We start from the raw sequence: 18,460 nt of genomic DNA, 5'->3' as shown, positions 1-18,460 counted from the left end.
ACTGGTCCAAATCCATTTATCTTCATTTAAAAAGTATATTCTAGCAGGTTAAACATCTGCACGGCTCATTTATCGCTTTGTCGCAAACACTAAGAATTCAATGAGACTGTAACTAAAACTTTTCCTATTTTCTTGCAATATCAAGTCAAATTTGAATCGTCAACTAGTGTCCAACATTCACAGCCTATTAAGATTCTACCTTATGGGTGAGTCTAACCAGTCTGTGGAGGAAACTCATTAAAGCCGTTAGCATTTAAAATTCACCACGACTGGCTGGTACAGCATCCTGATCACTGCCAATACTGCCCCAATCTGCCTATAAATCTTCTACTCTGTCCTACATCCACTCATAAACAAAACTCTGAGATACTTAAACTCCTCTCCTTGGGAAAGTAGCTTATTTCAATCCACCCTTTTCTGACAGGATTGCGGACTTGGAGGAACTAATTTTCTTTCTGGCTGCTTCACTCAGTTACAAACCATTCTACTACCTGCTAAACATCTCTGGTCTATGAAGCTAATTGGACCACATCATCTTTTAGTTACTGTTTGATAAATTGGTCTAATATACACCCAACAAATTTAAAGCCTTTGAAATTCCAAACAGACACTTAAAAAAATAAGTCTTTTTATACTCATCATCACATTTTAAAGAAATGTACCCTCCCAGTTATGGAAAAGATGTAAAGAACAGGAATGCTTTTTGTGTTTTTTTAGGATTTATCATGGTTTACCTTCTCCTTCTCTTTCCAATTTTGTACACTTTAAACCAGCTGTGACCAGAACTACAAGACGAACAACCTGAAGAAACTGTACAATTTTGTTTAGAAAGATATTTGGTCAAAGCGCTTATTCATTCAGCAGGGGTTTCAAAGGTTTCAGGAGTAGGAGGCTATTTAGAAAAAGTAGGGGACTGATCATCCACTGATTGACCAAAAGGGGAGTGTGCAGGCCCTCCCCCAGGAAAAAAAAAGAAATTTAGAACATCAGAAATGCATTTTCCCGGCATTTGGAACAATGCTGGGAGGGTGTTTGAAGAGTCTAAAATCATCAATTTCTGACTTTTTGGAAGGACTGGGAGGGTTTTCAGAAAATCATATGGAGAGTTCATTTAGCTGGAACAGTTTCAAATGCAGGTTTCAAATGTTCAACAATCATCTGCAAAAAGGAAAAAGTGACAGGCTCAAAGCTGTCGAAGACAGCAGAGTAGAGGACACAGACTAAAAGGTCATATGTTGGAGGGTATATCCAAGTCCTAGTGAAAGTGACCTCAATAAAAAGTTGTGAAAGTCCTCACAGGCTGTAGGAGAGGGCTCAATACAGTCAGTCTGTGGGACGTTAAAGTACAGAATTATATCAGCAAACTGTTTTCCTTTTGGCACCTTTTACAGTTCTTCGATCGTGATGCCAGCGGCCCTTTATTTATTTAAAATTACACATGCAGCTTGTCCTTTTTCCACCTGTGTTCAGCTCTACAGCACTCACATCTGAAAGCACGAGTTTCATCATTTAACTAGAGCTCAGATCTGATTTTAGGCTGCCTGGTTTTAAATGAAGCCAGAGTCTAAAACAGTTTTGCAGGTGAAGTGGAACCAGGAGCTCAGCTCCTCTGTGTGGTTGCACACAGACTCTGGGATGACAGTTCTGAGGATATGATCTGAAAACACTGCATCATGAATCTCTAAGTTAAAAATGGGTAAACTAAGATAAAACCAGATCAAGTGTTTCTGAGAGGGACCAGCCACAGATGGCACAAGACAGTGAGGTATAAAAACACTATTGCCATTGGTGAATCATGACAACAACCATGAATATTAAAATCCCCAACAATAACATCATGATCATATTTGGACATCATTTCAGCCAAATAGTCAGCAAAGTCATTTTATAAAGTCCTTATTGTATTTGGGGGGTCAATAAAACTCTGCTATCAATACTGTGTGAGAGCCATACAACTGAAACAGACTCAATTCAAAGCTGCTGTTTGAGGATAGAGACAGGTGTTCACATTTATGACTTTTAAAAATAGTCACTATTCCTCCTTCTCAGCCAGACAGCTTCAGGGAATTAAAATATCAGTAGATTCACCTGCACCAGGCGAGGAGAGCTGTCCAATCAGTGGTGATGTTACAACAATGGCACTTGCTTACTTGCTCAAAGATGGCTGTGACCGTGGATCAACAAAAACAATCAAAAATAAGCTCAGGGAGGAAGAAAATCACCATTTATTGTGAATAAAATTACAGTTTGCATCATTATGCAAATTGGGGGATAACACATGGCCTTTTCTTGGCAAAAGTTTACAAAATGTTTTTAGTCAATCAAATTAGCCGGTGAAAACGCATCTGAATGAAGGTTCTATACAGCGATTTCCGCCGGCTGCCGACTACTTTTGAAGCCCCCTGATTAAGAAAATCATTAGAGGATTTCTACACCACAGTTTGTTCAGGTGGTCCTCTTAATGTACTTTTTTATTTCTTTGATTCCTGTTTTAATTTTCAACTTTTTTTTTTTTTACTTTTTTACATCAGGCATCATTTTCTGATGAAAATTGGACTCTGGCTAACTTGAGTACATATACCTATACCTTCATACATATACCTTCTTTAAAAGGTTGAATAATGTACACCATTCTCTTTTTTTTAAAAAAAATAAATATACATCTTCAGAAAGCACAATGCTGCAATTAAAACCAAAGCTTTTTCAGCTGGAAACCCCATGTCCCTTAGATACACCTAAAAATCATGTCCATAAGTTATATTGGTAGTGAATAGGGTTTTTACAACTTAAGGTAAAACTAGTCATATCAACAGTTTATGCACAATATAATCTCCTTAAAAGGGATTTTGTTGCTTGGTTATAACACACCACCTGGAAACATTAAACAAGTAAATGTTTAAAAAGGTTGTTATCCTCAACCCGACCACTAGATAGCAGTAACTGTTCTACACCATACCTTTAAATAATTTTATTAACCCTCCTTAAGCCCTCAAAAGATAAAAAGACAAAGAAAGGTACAGAAGCCCTTGTACCTTCAGGTCAATTTGACGCAAAGGGCACAGCAGGATTAAGGATATGGCTTCTGTGTATGTTTGTACCTGTTTGTTTTTTCCTACTTTTACTTAAATATAATACCACAGAGATAAGAGGAGGAAAGAGTCAGAAATTTATTAATTAGAAAATACAGTTCAGCGATTAAACCTCATCACACCACTTTTTATCACTAACATATTTAGTTGTCAGAACCACACACACCTCTCTAACATCTAAATAACACCTTATGCTGAGCTGTTTTTCATCTCAGTTACTGAAGAAAAATAAACTTTTTATGATGATTCAGAGTCCTAACCAGTATAATTTTTATGCACATGTAGGGGTGTAATCATGTGTCTTGAAATGCAAAGTTGTTGATACTCTGGTGTAATAAAAACAAATTCCCATGATGGGTGGAAGATGAATCACTCTGTAGTCTCTTCCTGTAATGACATCATGACATTGGTGGGATGGGGGGATGGGGGGGGGGGTACATCCCTAGTTTCAAGAATAAGGTGATTTTAAATTTTATGTCATCAGCACATCTGAATAAAGTGGGGACAGGAGCAACAAAAGGCTGTAAAAGTAAGTGGTAGGAATAAGAAACAGTCAAAAGAGGTTTTTGCAACTAGTTAGGTTAATTGGCAACCCAGTAAGAGGATTGGGTATGTAGAGAGGGTGATCTGATTCTGTTCATCACTGCATGGACTCAGGAACACTTCCACAAACCACTGTCTGTAAACACAGTTTCCAGTACCATCCACAAATGCTCATTAAAGCTCTATTATGCAAAGAAGAAGCCAAATGTGAAACACCATCCAGAAACACTGACATCTTCTCAGGGCCAAAATTCATTTAAAATGGATTCAGGCAATTTTTAAATGAATTTAGATGAATTGAAAATTGAAATTGTTTTTAGGAACCACGGATGACAGTCAAAGGACCATCTGACATGTTATCAGGTCACACTTTAAAAGCATGCCTCTCTGATGGTATGGGGGTGCATTAGTGACTACAGCATGGGCGGCTTCATCTGGAAAAATGCCATCACTGCAGGAAAGTATAAACAGGTTTTAGAAAAACATATGCTCCCATACAGACAATGTCTTTTTATATTTTAAAGCCTTGCATATTTCAGCAAGACAATATTAAACCACATCTTGCATCCATTACAAAAGCAGGGCTTCATAGTAGAGGGGTCCATGTGCTGAACTGGCCTGCCTGCAGTTTAGCCTTCTAACCAACTGAAAACATTTGGTGCATCATAAAATAACATATCTGGCAAAGTAGACCCAGGACTGTTGAACAACTAGAAGCCTACATTAGACAAGAATGGGGCAACATTCCCCTGCGGCAGCTGATCTCCTCAGTTCCTAGACATGCCCTCTTTTTTAACAAAAGAAGAGGGGATTCTTCACAGCAGTTAACATGGCCATATCCCAACTTTTTTAGGATGCATTCTGCAAAAACTTCAAAATTACTTTTTTTTTTTCTTTTAAAAAGTAAAAGTTCTTCATTTTAACATGGGAAGTTTACTATGTTCCATTGTAAATAAAATGTGGGTTTATGAGATTTGCATATTATTCATATTATACAAAACATCCTATCTTTTTTAATACAGATGGCTTCAGTTTGGTTAAAAACAAACAAACAAACAAAATCCAGTGCTACAGAAGTAGTTTTGAGTGTGATTGTTACATGTTAGCCATCAGAAAGGAGATGTCTGATACTGTTAAATCATTTTTCAGGCCCTTCTCTGTAAACCAGCCAGGGCATTTTGTTGCAGGTTTGAGCCTTCCGCTGTTTAACATTAATGCCGGTGCACCATCTGAAAGCTGAAACCTTGATGACACACATCACTGCCTTCAAACGGAAGTGAATTTACTCAAACACTTTGAAGCTGGCTGCTTGAAGAGAGCGTTCTGACGACTTTGACAAAGTCTTTGTGTTTTCATTAATTGGCCTGAACAGCGCCAGTGAACGTCCAGTAACTACACAGTGGAAACAATGTCAAAACTGTCTTGCTCTTCCTCTCCAGCCATAAAGAAAATATAAAGAAACTAAGAAAAGTGACTCAGAAGGTGCGTTTGAAGTTTTTCTTCCTTACCTATTCAGGTCTTGGCTCTAACACCTCAGGACAGGTGGGAAGAAGGGAGCAGACTCTCGGTTCACATCTCTGCCTGAGTTGTAATTCCCCAATCAAATCTGTGCTTTTGCACCTTCAGATGTGGAAAAGTATTTGGCGTGACAGTACAAACACTTCCTCTAATTTTGAGCATGAGGCCTAAACGGTTGTCAGTCTGCGTTTCCTAGCTGATGTTTCAGAAGTTTGCCTCAGCTAAAATAATTGGGGGACTTTTTGTGCTTCTCTGTAATGTGTTTGTGTGTGTTTTTTTTCCTTTGGATCCTGGAGATGCAGCCAAAGGAAAGTGTCTCATTATGATAAACTCTAATGAGCCAGAAAGCCGAGCTCAAAGGCTTTGCGTGAGCTCATAGCAGTCTTTGTAAAGGTGGTTTTAAATATGACAAAAAATAAGCAGGTCCAGGAAAACAATCGAGACTTTCTCTTTAGAGGTTTGTTTCAGTTATTTGCTTACACGTTTCTTGGGTTTGTTGAGTAGAAAGTGGGTGCTAATGTGAGCTTCCTCTCTTTGGTGATTTTATCTACTACTACTTATTGTTGTCGCCTGCTGCCAAAGGCGAAATGGTGATAATGTTTTTGCTCGTGTTAGTGTGTGCATACGTATGTTTGTTTCTTTGTCTGTTTGCAAAATATCTCATGAACCACAAGACAGATTATAGTGAAACTCCCAGAAAGTAATCACTGGATGGACATCTATAACTGATTACTTTTTGGAGTCAACCCAGTTCAAGATGGTTGCTACAGTTAATCAACCTTAATCAACACAAAAATGGCTATAATGCTGCCAATTTTACAGATATAGAGCTAAAATTTGGTGTGTTAATAGCCGAGAGTCAATTCCAACACTTTGAGCACTACATATTGTGTGATATATTTGCATAAAACTTTAGCATAAACTGTTATTCAACCCTGTGTGCCTGTTAGCAAAATATCTCACAAACAACTTGACAGATTTTAGGGAAACTCTGAGAAAGTAATCATTGTATGCACATTTACAAATGATTAACTTTTGGGGATAACCCAATTTAAAATGGTAACCACAGCAAATTGACCTTAAAAAATACAATAAAGTCTATAACTCAGGTAATTTAGCACACATAGCACATATTGTCATCAAATTTAGAGTAGTAGTAGCTGAGAGTCATCCTCAACATATACTCCGAGCACTAACAGATCTCATGAGATCCCACAATACTGCATGGCTGTGCAAAACATCATTTACAAAGTTTGAACAAAATGGCTATAACAATCCATTTCCTATAATAAGATGGCCGTAATTTTAAATTCTGGCATTAAAGGCAGCCTGCAATCTCCACCCTTTGCATTCCTTCCTTTGTGAATTGAGGAGTGCTTTCTTATAAAAACACTCTACCATGAATCAAAATTTTGTCGTGGTGGAGGAGTTTGTGTGCCTGAATGATCCTAGGAGTTATGCTGTCAGGGGCAATTCCCTCCAGTAGGGTCTGCCAAGACAGATTCATCCTAGGTGACAGGCCGGACAAAGAGTGATTCACAACACTTGTATGGATAGCAAAAACAAAACAAAACAAAAATGTCCCTTGCTTGGATGTGGGTTACAGGGGCCCTATCCTGGAGCCAGGCCTGGGGGAAGGTCTATTCGGTGAGTGCTGGTGACTGGGCCTCTAGCCATAGGGCTTAGGTGGACTCAGCCCAAATAAATTAAATGAGTTTGCCTTCTTGTGGGTCTATCACCTGCAGGAGGAGCCGTATGGGTTGGGTGCAATGTACTTTGGCAACATACAAAGGTGAAGGCCATCGTGCTCTGAGCCTAGCTTACTGAAGTTGGCTCTTGGGACATGAAATGTTACCTCTCTGGTGGGAAGGAGCCTGAGCTTGTGCGTAAGCTTGACAGGTACCAACTGTATATTCTCAGACTCTCCTCAACACACAGCTCCTTAAGAGGGGCTGGACCTTATTCCTCTCTGTAGTTGCCCGTGGTGAGAGGCACTGCGCTGGTGTGGGCACCTAGCTTGGCACCTGTGTTTTTTCCCCAGTAGATGAGAAGGTAGCTTCACTGGGCCTTCAGATGGAGGGGACAGACTCTAACTATTCTTTGTGCCTATGCGCAAAATGGCAGTTCAGAGTACCCAGCCATCGTGGAGTCCTTAGCAGGGGTGGTGGAAGGTCCTCCAGCTGGGTACTCCTGCATTCTGCTGGGGGAATTCAGTGCTCACATGGGTAGCAACAGTGTATCCTGTAGGGGCACGATTGGGTGGAACAGCCTCACTGATCTGAATCCAAGTGGTGTTCTGTTTTTGGACTTTTGTGCTTATTACGTTTTGTCCATAACAAACATTAATTTCAAACATAAAGGTGCCCTTAAGTCCAAATGGTGTCAGGACACCCTAAGCCGTAGATTGATGAGGCTTTGTAGTCCTGTCATTTGCTCTGTGGCTGACAAATGACATGACTAAGGTGAAGAGAGGAGTGGAGCTGTCAACTGATTGCCACCTGGTGGTGAGTTGGATCAGATGGCAGGGAATGATGCTGGATGGACCTGATAGACCAAAATGTGTATTGAGGGTTTGCTGGGAACCCCTGGATGAAGAACCTATCAGAAAGATGTTCAACTCCTACCTCTGACAGAACTTCAGCTGCATCCCAGCAAAGCAGAGGACCGAAAGAACGAGATCTTAGATACAGGTAGTCAAAATGTGTTTTATTTACAGGGTTGCTGGACTCTCAGCTAAAGATAGGGTGAGAAGTTTAATTATCCATGAAAGACTCAAAGTAGTGCTGCTCCTGCACATCGGAAGGAGCCAGTTGAGATGGTTTGATCATTTGGACAGGATGCCCCATGGAAACCTCCCAAAGCAGGTGTTCTGAGCATGTTCAACTGGGAGGAGACCCCAGGGAAGACACAGGACATGCTAGAGAGACTATGTCTCTTGGCTGGAATCCTTGAAATCTTCTCAGAATAGCTGGAAGAGGTGGCTGTGGAAAGTGATGTCAGGACTTCTGGACTTCTCCTGAAGTGACCTAACTCCTGAACAAGTGGCAGATAATGGATGGATGGATTTGTGTTTTTGTTTAATAACCTTTAATTTATTTAACAAATTTATTTCTTATCTATTAATACTTATAAAGCCAACAATGTCATTGAAATCATATATAATCTATGATGCTCAGTTGTTTACTTTGAAAAAAAATTGATTGAATATTTATGAACAGTGATGTAAAGAAGCTTCATATTTTCATTTGGCACCTGTGTATTGGTCATCCTCATGCTCAGACTCACATGGGTCAGCAGGCACATGGACAACAGACGTGTGCCTGCTACTTCACCCATAATATATACAACACTCTATTATTGCTGAAAGATAACAACAACAAAAAAACAACATTACAGTTATTATAACATTACTTCATTAACAATAATATATTTCTTTACAAATGTTCATAAGTTACCAAAATTGACCCATCTTGTGGGTGGTCAAAGTGAAATACAGAGAGAGAGGGAGACAAACAATATACAGTAATTATCATAACTGTATGATACTGTATATTTTTGAGCTGTGAACATTGGTTCAAAAACAGTGCTCACCATTCAAATGATTAGTGCCAATCTTCTATCCAGATCTGCATGGGTTGCTTCAGATAGCGCTATCTCAAAAAATATGAAGCCACAGCTTAGGCATTTACACATTATGAATTCTAACAAATAGACAAACATTTGTATGTATATTACATCTGTATAGCTTACAAATTGAATAATAGTTAAAAATGTGATTAAAATGAGAAACTCACACCTTGAGCCACGGTGTTCACATCCATAAACTGGCAACTTAAACGAGCGGTCAACTCTGTTTTTTGAGGATTCATAGATATATGTATTGTTGCCAAACCTATTTCCTTCAACTAAAAAATTATTTTAGAAGGCCTGAAAATGATATGTGAAAAGATCTTTTTCTTACCTGGACATGTTCTCATACTTTGTGTAAATTATGAGTAGCTGTGCAGCGCCAAGTTACCTAAGTTTGTTTCCACAGTTTTCAGACATTCATATTTAGGCACAACAGCGCCACCCATTGGATATATTCAGTGCTGTATGCACTATTCAATGAGATGAATGAAGATAAATAGCCGAAGATAGATTTTCAAAATTTAAATGCCACACTATAAATGCAAAAGAAAAGTTAACTGCAGTTATAATGCAAGGTAAAGGGTTAAAGGTAATCAGTTTGGCCTGCTAATAAGTCAACGTATTGTGAGTGAAGTAGAGTAGCTAAATTCCACTAATAGGGCAAGACAAACTGTTTGGCATCCAGCAAGGAGCGTTGTCAAAGAGTTCTGTTTGCTGATGTTTGTTCACTGTCATGACCGACGGGCATATCCACTGGCCTGTCTTCTTCACATCAGCCTAAATGAGCTCCTCAATGCTCAAGAGCTGCAGGAGAAAGACGGAGGGAGGGGAAGAGGGATGGATGAAGTGAGCGGGAAGGGAAGAGACTCACGGTACAAACTGTACTGACTGCTCTATATGTCTGCATGATGTCCAGAGGGTAGTCAGCTGGGTGCATTTGTTAGCGGGGCAAAGATTGTTTGGGGCTCAGAGCAGCTGTCAGGCTTCGAGGGAAGAGAGCTCACTGCAGATAGATGGAGGCAGACCTATACAGCAGATTCATGTCAGAACCCAGAACTCTAATCCCTCTCCTCTGAGCTGAACAAAGCAATGAAAGATCAGGGACAGAAACATTGAGATGGTCTGCCAAAGAATAAAGAAAAAAGTTCTCTCTCCTCTCCATTTGTTAGTGCTTTGCTGTTTGTTTAACGGGCGAACAGCTAAGGTTGAGAGCATTACTCGTACACAGAGCGCCATATGGTGTTTTGTTTTTGTAGACAGTAAGTGCCAGGTGTCGTGATTGATACTATAAAGCAAAGAAATGAAGGAGAAAAAAGCAGATCTATGAAAAGCACAAAGATTCTTGACTTTTTTTGAAGCCCTAAGAAGTGTCGATGGGATTCCATACACTGCACACCACCCCCTCCCCATCTGCACAATTACACAGTGGATTTAGCAGCCAGTTGTCACATTCAGCGGCCTCGTGTTTCGAAGGCAGATCAGGTTCAGCTGGCTTTACCCCCAGAGATGATTCTGTTGATTAGGATAGGTTCTGGGGCTGGAGACGTGCAACATCTGCCTGCCTCTGTCTCCTGGGTGACAGCCCGCGCAGGGACCCCTCCCCTCATCCTATACAACACCTGTTATATGATGCACCTAGACCATGTCGAGTTCCACCCAAATGCATCATCTGTGCCTCTGTGGGAAAGCAGCCACGTCACCCAGTCCTCAGCTACAGACATGCTCGTCATCCATCATCCACTAAACACTCATAAGCTTGTTGACGTGATTTGTTGTTGTTCTAAGTTGGAAGAAAATAATTATATAAAGACTCAAATCCCCATTTGTTTTCATCTATGAATTAGCCATGTAACTGCCACACTTTGTTTTTGGACTTTATTCAGCAATCAGATCACTATTTCAATATAGATTAAACTTTGTGTTTCAAACTCTTGGATTTATAGCATCCAGAAAGAATGGTCCAATTTGGATGTAATTTGAATGTTTTTATGTTTTTACCTAAAATGTTTGTTCTTGGGACATTCCAGATTCTCAACAAAGCATCTACAGCTGGAACACAAGAATTTAGATTAAGAGGGAAATAATGCCTTTATGCAAAGGAGTTTACAATTTTTATGTTCATGTTCATGTCTGAACTATATCATTTCTTATCGTCTTTAGTTATTCATTTAATAACAGGGAGGATTATTTAGAGGCCATAACTGGAAATTGTACTAAAATCTTGTTTAATTTGAATAACAATGATTGTTTTCTCTTTTTATCGTCACACTATTCCAGAGAAACTTTGCTTCTAGTTAGAACTCCTACCACTGTTTTGATAACACGTTCATCTGTTAAGACAGTGTTTATTGAGAATGTGATGTTTTGTCTACAACTGCCTCAGCAATAATTAGGAAACATAAGAGTTGTTGCTGCGACTTGCAGAGGGAGAGATACAGATTGCAAGACTGTTCGTAACGTGAAACTAAATTTGTTTGAAAAACAATAAAAAAACAGACTTGTGTTTGGTCTAGCCTGGACTTCGATTTCTCCATTCTGCGTGCTCTGACTGATGTCACAGTTGATAAGGTACAAATTAATTATAACCATTTGACAAAACATCACTTCAAAAATTACTAAATTGTTGGTTTTATAAAACATAACTGTTTCATGGATTACATATTCTTTCCTTTATTTAAACAAGTCTTCTATACAACTTCTTCCCGCTGAACTTGTCCACGTGAAGCAATAATTCTGTGACAATTAGAAGAAAAGTGCTGTCATTATATTCAGTTTCTCTGTCACATCCACTAACAACCTGCCCACTCAGTGTCAAGTGACTTACCCTCAACATCGGTGCTGTATTTACTTCCTTGTTCTGCTGTAAATGGGCCAAATCAGCCTCTAAAATGAAACTCAAAGCCTCATTCCTCCTTCCCCCACCTTCTCTGCTCAGGGCATTCTCTTCTGTACCAATGAGTGTCTAACAGCCCCATCAGACCTGCTGAAAATCTACCTGCACGAGTCAAAACGGGTCTACCGAGACAAGCTGGCGGAGAAGCAGGACATCCAGATCTTTGATAAGCTGCAGGCAGACATGGTGAAAAAGTTTTATGAGGTGAGAGTTTTATCAAGTTCATTGGAGGAAGACAGTAGGGCTGGGGGCTGGGGGTGTGGGGGGATCATTTGGCTGCCTGCTCTGTGTCTGCACCTGAAAATCAGTGACCAACACACCAAAGAGGAAGAGGTTCAGGGAAGGGGGAGAAAGGGCAGAGGGTCTGCAGAGAATTGTGGAGAATAATAATCAGTGTGGTCTGGGGGTCTGGCTGTCAGGGTCTGCACTGGCAGGCCAGCAAATTGGAAAGCATTTTAATGGTTTCCTGTCCACTGCTCCCTCACTGCCCTCTCTGGTACACACTAGTCATGCTACGACGAAGAACCTAACAAGTGTACGTGTACACACCCCTGCAGACACAGAGTTAGAGGAAGAAGGTGATCCTGTCCGCCCAACAACAGGAGATTAAAGCTGTTGTGAGTTTATGACAACATGGTTCTGATCACTGAGGAATTTTCTATTTTTACATCCAAATAAGTATCTCTGTGGAGAGTTTGGTTCTGTGACAAATTGTGAAAAATGTATCGTAGTACTGTGAAAGTAAAGACAACACTAGAATAGGATGGAGGCCTGATTTTAGGGAACAACTAGCAGTCATGGAAGAAATGCATATTGCTCACTGTCTCATATAAAAGTTTTAAGTTAGGGATGAGTTTCAGCTACAACCAAACCAAATTTTAGCTTAATACCTTTTACTAAGTTATAACCAGCTTTGTGTTAGCTAAGGTTGATAAGCTATGGCAGCCATCTTGAATCAAGCTGTCTTCAGTAGTTCATCAGTTGTAGATGTACATCCAATGATTGTGATTCTGATAGTTTGATTAAAATCCATTCACTGGATCATGACATATTTTGATCATGAGATACAGACACAGTCAGTAACATTATTAGTAACATTATAGGCCAGTTTTCATGGTAGCAGGCAATAATTAGCTCATTCGCACTCGTGTTTTGTTTCAGATAAACCATCTATTTATTAGAGACCAACAAACTCTGCAGTGAAACATTTAGGAACCAGCAGTGCCAACATGAACTGGGTCAGCTTCTGCTCAGATACTCATCTGTGTCCCTGTCTTGACCATTTAGCTTTAACAATAATGTTATGCTAGAAGGTGGAGGAGTGTGTTTCTCTGTGTGTTTACCACTGCTGTGTGTATGTAACACCCTCTCTCTCCCCCCTCCCCCTTCCTGAGGACATGGATGTGGTATTGCAGCAGACCAGGGAGATGAACCTGTACTGCCACTTTGCCCGGGGGCTGGGGGAGGCCAGGTACATGGCTGCAGAGTCCTGGAGCAGCCTGAATAAAATCCTGCTGGAGGTTCTGGACAGCTACAACGAGGTCAATGCCACTCTGAACCTGGTGCTGTTTGAGGACGCCATGGCTCACATGTGAGTTCGGGTTGGGAACTCGAGGGAAAGGTTGGAACAAAACATTTTTTTGAGTTTATTTTATTGTTAGTAAAAATTATTTTAGAATGAACAACTTTACTTCCGAGTATGTAAAAAAAATGAACAATGAATGAATCACTCCATCCACAAAGTTTATTATATTAAAAGTTTATAGTTGTTTTGTCACATAGTTGTCCTACACAACCATTAAGGGATTTGTTGCAATTTCACTATTTGTAGACGTGATTGTGACACATCGAGTCACTGAGATATTTTTTACTCCCATAAACCCACGCTGTTCCGACCCTACATACTGTATATGTCTCCATGGCTACAAACAGTGGATATGGGACCAAATATGGCATAATCTCCACTCACTCTACTTCTTGTCTTTGGAGTTAATTTAGCTGAAATCTACAAAACAAGAACCAGAAAATAAATTACAATAACAAAATAGGTTAACTGAACTAAAACCAAACTTTTCAAATCAATTCAGTTTATTTATACAATGCCAATTCCCATCAAAAGTCATCTCTGAACACTATACAGGATTTCCCCCAGTGTATTATAAGATTGGCAGGTCACCAGGCTTCGATGACCCTGCCGCCATGCTAAGCTCCACTTTTGTATTATAAATAAGTCATTTTTATTATACACGTTTTTTTCCACCCGCACCCCTAAAACCGCTACCTTTATCTATCTCACCGCACGAGGATGCGCACGCCAACAGTGACGCAATTGCGCTGTCCCCGCCCCTGCTCGAAGGTCCCGTGCGGTGTTGCGTTGTGCACCTTTTGGAACTTGGTGTGGACCGTGTGCACCGCGCTCTGTTCATAATGGACGATTTTTGGTGGTCTAGCGGAGCTGGTTCGCCTTTGTCAGCATTTATATGATCCCTCTGTGAGAGATCACAAAGATAATTATGTGGTTCAAAACTCACGGCTGCTGCAGCTGATAAAAAGGAGTGTTTATAGACCACAGAGGGAAATATTAGTCCTATAATGGGCGAATCACAACTAAAGCAAATAAGTAAATAAATCAATGAAAGTCAAACTGAATGCTTCAAGTTGAAACATCCTCTCTGTATTTCAGCTAGAAACACAACAGTTCTTCCTCCTGAATATGTGCAGCCATATTTGATGTGACAACCATCTGCTCTCTCTTTTTCGTCGTATTTCCACTGGTTACTTAGTGTACTGCCCCCCGTCTTTTTGTAGAATACTGCACCTATAAAAGCCTCCACCGAGCGCTTAGTTCTGTGCACCATGCGCAGAGCCCTGCAGGATATTTGTGTCAAATATTTACATAACTACAGTTTTACAAACAGGCACTTTTGAAATACTTTTTTAAACAAACAAACAAAAAATAAAATTAAAATAAATAAATAATTGTTTGCACCTAATTTGAATCCTAATTTAAGGCACATTTACAAACAAATTAAATTAACATAAACGAAAAGGAGCAAACAAGGCACCAACACACGTCTCACATCAAGGCCAATGAATAACAACACAGAACTCTGAAAAACAGAAATACTGTACTGTACTGTGCTTTTTGTGGCACAGGCTGCATGTTGGATCACTACATGTAACAACAAAACAAAGCATGTAATGCTGAATTTAATAGAATAATTTTACTGTTAAACAAGGATAAATTAGGTCGCTTCATATTAATATTTTTACTAAGTACAAAACACGCTTACCATATTCGGTCATGTAAAGCCACCCGCTGAATTTTGGCTCAACTAACCATTTTTGGTTAAACCCACTCATTTGTTGTTTATTGCTGTGGCTCCGACGGCGTGCTAACTCCAGCGGTAGCTGAAGGTAGCTCGGCCTCAGGGCTCATTAGAATCCCACAGGGCTCAGCGAACAGTGGGGGCGTTTATACTTGGCGCTTAGTTGGAGCGGTATTCTCCGAAAAGACAAGGGGCAGTACGCTACATTACCAGGGGGAAATATGGTAAAAAGAAAGCAGATGGTTAAATGGAGGGCGGCGTGCACGGTTTTTGCCAAATTACAAAAAGTGCACGCCGCAACACCGACCTTTGCGCAGGGGCGGGGACAGCGCCATTGCGTCACTGTTGGCGCGCGTACCCTCGCGCGGTGAGGTAGATAAAGGTAGCGGTTTGGGGGGTGCAGGTGGGAAAAAAATCTATAAAAAATGACATATTTATAATAAACAAGCGGAGCTTAGCTTGACAGCAGGCTCAGCAAAGGGGAAACTCTGTGTAAGATGGAGCTTGGTTGTCGAAAGCTTTGTATGTTAGAAGCAATACTTTAAATTCTGTACTGAATTGGACAGGGAGCCAATGGAGAGAAGCTAAAACTGGAGAAATATGATCTCTCCTTACACTCGTCAGAACTCTGGCAGCAGCATTTTGGATCAACTATGGACTTTTAAAAAGTTTAAAGATTTTTTTTAAAAAGTGTATCAAGTTGGGAGTGAGAACCACGAGGGAAAGGTTGGGAAAGGTCACTTTGGCTTCCTCAGTCTCATCAAATCCTGTTCAACCATTTAGAGGGGCCTTCTGCTCTTCCAGTCCCACCTGACTACCTGGTCTGTTCCTGGGAACAATGGAGCAGGAGCGCCCCACTGAGAGTTGACCAGGAATCTGGTGAAAGAAATCTGTGTCGGAGCGGGATTCGTTCGGCAAAAGTCACAAGATCAATGACGTCCGAAGCTTCGAAAATGTTGAAGTTACGTCACTGCTTTAGTGCTTGATTCAAAAGGTGTAAAAGGACGTGAATCATTGGCGGGATTTGTGGTGTGCTTTGGAGAGGAAGTAGTGTGAAATAACAAATCAGCGAGATAGTGATACATGAAGCCAGTGAGGAAGAGAGGACATTCTGCCATTTGAGTTTATTTATTTAAACCATAAACAACCATAACTTTATTCTTTCACCCACAAAAAAAATACCTGTTCAAAGCAGCACAGCGAAAATAGACAAAAATATCTCATGATATTAAACAACTTTCAACTTCGTCATGATAAAGCGCTTTATTTTGTTTGTTTAAGTGGCTCTTCATACTTTTTGCCACAAGATAGCACCAAAGAGGACTGTGTTGGAAAGCTTCGAATAATGAACCCTTTTCCAAAGCAAGCTTCAGTGCTTCAGAAAAGCTTAATTTACCCATCACTAACTGAAAACCAACACCAGCATATTTGACCACTAATGTTCTGTAACAAACCTCTAAGGTCCTCGCAGAACAGCTGTATTTTTACTGAGATTAAGTTGCGCACAGGTGAACTCTATTTAGTAATTAGATGACTTCTGAAGGCTGTTGGTTGCTCTGGATTTTAGTTTAGGGTATCAGAGTTAAGGGGCTGAGTACAAATCTACACCACACTTTTCAGAATTTTATTTGTAAAGTTTTTTTTAAAATCATGTATCCTGTTCTTTCCTCTTCACAATTATGTTCTTCTTTATGTTGGTCCAACACATAAAATCCCAGTAAAATACTTTGAAGTTTTGGTAACATGTTCAAGAGGCATGGATGTGATTTTAGGTACTGTAAATAGGCTCTCTTCTGAAAATAAACTACTTTGACTCCCTCCTTCTCCCCGACTCTCTAAACTGAAATTCCTCAAACTGCTGTCTGCTGCAGGTTAAACACAAACTGATCAGTAGCACATTATACCACTTCAGAAAATATGAACTATCCCTTAAAGGCTAAAGCTGAAATGTTCCAAATATTTGCGCTGTCAGGTTAAGTCAAAACTCTGAATGTTGTATTGCAGTTGTTTTGTTTGCAGAAAGTAGATGAAATCAACAGAAGCATCTAAATAGACGTTTGGAGAGGAACAGCACTGAGTGAATAAACTTGTCTCATAATCACGAGAGCAGATGAAGTATGAGTTGGTGTCTGAGTCATGGAAGCATTTAAAATAAACGTAGCATTCCTTGAAGGAATGCATAACGCCCACCACCTTTCAAACCAGAGTTTTAAACAAGGCTGGAGAGTATAGTGTGGCTATGAGTTACTACCACATAAATTTTTGCTCAATATCTGTACAATTGTTTGAGTTATAGCCATTTTTGTGTTTGCTTAAGTGGCTTAGCTGTGGCGGCCATCCAATGATTACTTTATTAGAGTTTCATTTTAATCTGTCTACTTGTTCATGAGATCTTTTACTAATGGCACAGACAAACACATATTGTACAGACACAGGCAGTTCCATGATAACCCACTTTTATTGGTGGCATGTGATTATGAGCTGTAAAAGCGAAAATGTCTGATTTAAGATATGAAAGCAGTCAAACTGTAGAATTGTTGTGCTGAGGGCCAGGTTGTGTCTAAGAAGTTTAAATGTCATCCGATGTAGAATCACTGAAAACTGTTTAATCATCATTGCAGCTGCAGCAAAAACTATCATTAGAAAGAGATGGAATTCAAAATGTCATCCGCTCTGTGAACAGGGAAAACAGCAGCTGAGATTTGTGGCTCTGCATGTAAAACGTGAGCTTCTTCCTCTGATGCAGCACAAATGGAGCAACAGACGTGTTAATGAAATCAATTCATCAGAGAACATTCTTCCTGTTTTGTTGAGGACTGTTTCTGAGTCTTGTGCAGTTTTGAATTAAAGGCCTGCTAATTTCCATGCCAGAATTTTAAAATGAGATCATCTTGTGTTTAGAAATGACAACGATATAGTCCTTTTAGTCAAACCTGGAAAATAATTTTAGGTGTAATTTTACACAATATTGTGCTATTTAGTCCCATATTTGTTAATTTGACAGAGTTATAGGCATTTTTGTGTTTGTTAATGTTTATTAGCTGTGGCAGCAGGCTTGAATTGGGTTAATGAGTTGTAGATATACATTTAATGATGTAGATATACATCTAATGATTGCTTAGTGAGAGTTTTATTGAAATACCTCACAGTAAGGGAGAGTTAAATACCTCATGTTAAGATATTTAACTAACACACAGACAAAGTTTACTCCAATTGTTAATGGCAAAATTTAAAGAAAGATCTTGTGTGATCAGTTAGCCCATAAAATGTGTTGTGAATGACTCTTAGCTACTACTACACCAAATATCTATAAAATTGACTCAGTTATAACCATTTTTGCACTTGCCCAATTTGATTGGCTATAGTGACCATCTTTTATCCTGTTGACTCCAAAAGTCAATTAGTTGTAGATGTGCATGTAGATGTTTCATCAAAATCCAGCTAGTGGTTCATAAAAT

The 18,460-nt window shown here is 39.7% G+C and overlaps 1 protein-coding gene across 2 annotated transcripts in view; it reads left to right on the top strand.

Annotated features, from left to right (window-relative positions):
• Positions 1 to 18,460, top strand: part of LOC108235825 (dynein heavy chain 9, axonemal) — a 194,607-nt gene that overhangs the window by 75,605 nt on the left and 100,542 nt on the right. For both annotated transcript variants that reach the window (XM_037980602.1, XM_025005916.2), the window contains exons 37-38: positions 11,716 to 11,877; positions 13,068 to 13,264. In XM_037980602.1, the coding sequence (XP_037836530.1) occupies positions 11,716 to 11,877; positions 13,068 to 13,264 (359 nt within the window). The remainder of the gene's footprint in view (positions 1 to 11,715; positions 11,878 to 13,067; positions 13,265 to 18,460) is intronic.

The sequence above is a fragment of the Kryptolebias marmoratus genome, linkage group LG17 (assembly GCF_001649575.2).
Source record: "Kryptolebias marmoratus isolate JLee-2015 linkage group LG17, ASM164957v2, whole genome shotgun sequence".
Taxonomy (NCBI): Eukaryota; Metazoa; Chordata; class Actinopteri; order Cyprinodontiformes; family Rivulidae; genus Kryptolebias; species Kryptolebias marmoratus.
The sequence above is the reverse complement of the archived record's forward strand: the minus strand, read 5'-3'. Positions and strand labels throughout refer to the sequence as shown.